The sequence below is a fragment of the Apis dorsata genome, unplaced genomic scaffold (assembly GCF_000469605.1).
Source record: "Apis dorsata unplaced genomic scaffold, Apis dorsata 1.3 scaffold_200, whole genome shotgun sequence".
Taxonomy (NCBI): domain Eukaryota; kingdom Metazoa; phylum Arthropoda; class Insecta; order Hymenoptera; family Apidae; genus Apis; species Apis dorsata.
This window is the reverse complement of record NW_006263484.1, coordinates 174,701-175,629: the sequence shown is the minus strand read 5'-3', so window position 1 is coordinate 175,629 and position 929 is coordinate 174,701. Positions and strand designations below refer to the sequence as shown.

At 26.5% G+C, this 929-nt stretch overlaps 1 protein-coding gene across 5 annotated transcripts in view; it reads left to right on the top strand.

Annotated features, from left to right (window-relative positions):
• LOC102678395 (BUB3-interacting and GLEBS motif-containing protein ZNF207) overlaps positions 1-929 on the top strand; it is a 13,902-nt gene that overhangs the window by 3,436 nt on the left and 9,537 nt on the right. Inside the window, exon 6 of one of the 5 annotated variants that reach the window (XM_031510093.1) lies at positions 609-687. The exons of the other annotated variants lie outside the window; for them this stretch is intronic. Coding sequence (XP_031365953.1) covers positions 609-631 — 23 coding nt within the window. The 3' untranslated portion in view covers positions 632-687. The remainder of the gene's footprint in view (positions 1-608; positions 688-929) is intronic. 5 annotated transcript variants of the gene reach the window in all.

Here is a 929-nt window from a genome sequence, read left to right as displayed (position 1 = left end):
ATATATATATATATATATATATATATATATATGTATATATATATATACATATACACAGTATATTTTTTTAATCAGATAAATTATATATTTTCTTTACTAACTGTAACAATAAGTAATCTTAATTTGTATTACAAAATGATTATATTGATTCTAATGTAAGAAATCCTGAATATTTTTCAATTAGAGAGATAACTTCGGACAATAGGTTTACCCAAAAGCTTGAGGTTTATATGATCTATTTAATAGAAATATAGTTCGATCATTAAGAAAAAAATGTTTTCCATCTGACATGCAGTATAATATACCTTTGCACTTCATCCATCATTATGCAGCCCTTACCCTTTGCCCTCAACAACAAATAGATTTATCGATGGTTAGGAATGTGTTGTGAATGAATGAGAGTGATAGAAGATAAAAATTAGATTTGGGAATATTAATTTTGGCACATAACAAGCACACAAGAGATATTTTAAATACGATAATATTAAACAAAATAAAAAAGGGGAAAAATGAAATAAGTATTACAATATTAGCATGCTCAGGATTCATCCGTATGCCAGGATCGACAGCGTGTCTTGTACGTTTATATTTTAACGGTGCGTTTGCAGGGCGCCCAGTCACTCCTTGCTGAGTGTTGAACGAACCCAGTCTGGTTACTAAAACCGTGTTTTATACAAGCGCAACAAGGTTGGTTCTTAGCAATTAGCATGCGGTGAAATGGCATATTTATATATATATATATACATACATAATATGTATATACATATGTATGCATATACACATATATATGCATACATATGCATATATATTATCTTTCTCTATATATATCTATATATATACATCATTATATTTATTATTATTCTTATCAATTAATTGATTAATTATTATTGTTATTGTTATTATTATTTTCATTATTATTATTTTCATTA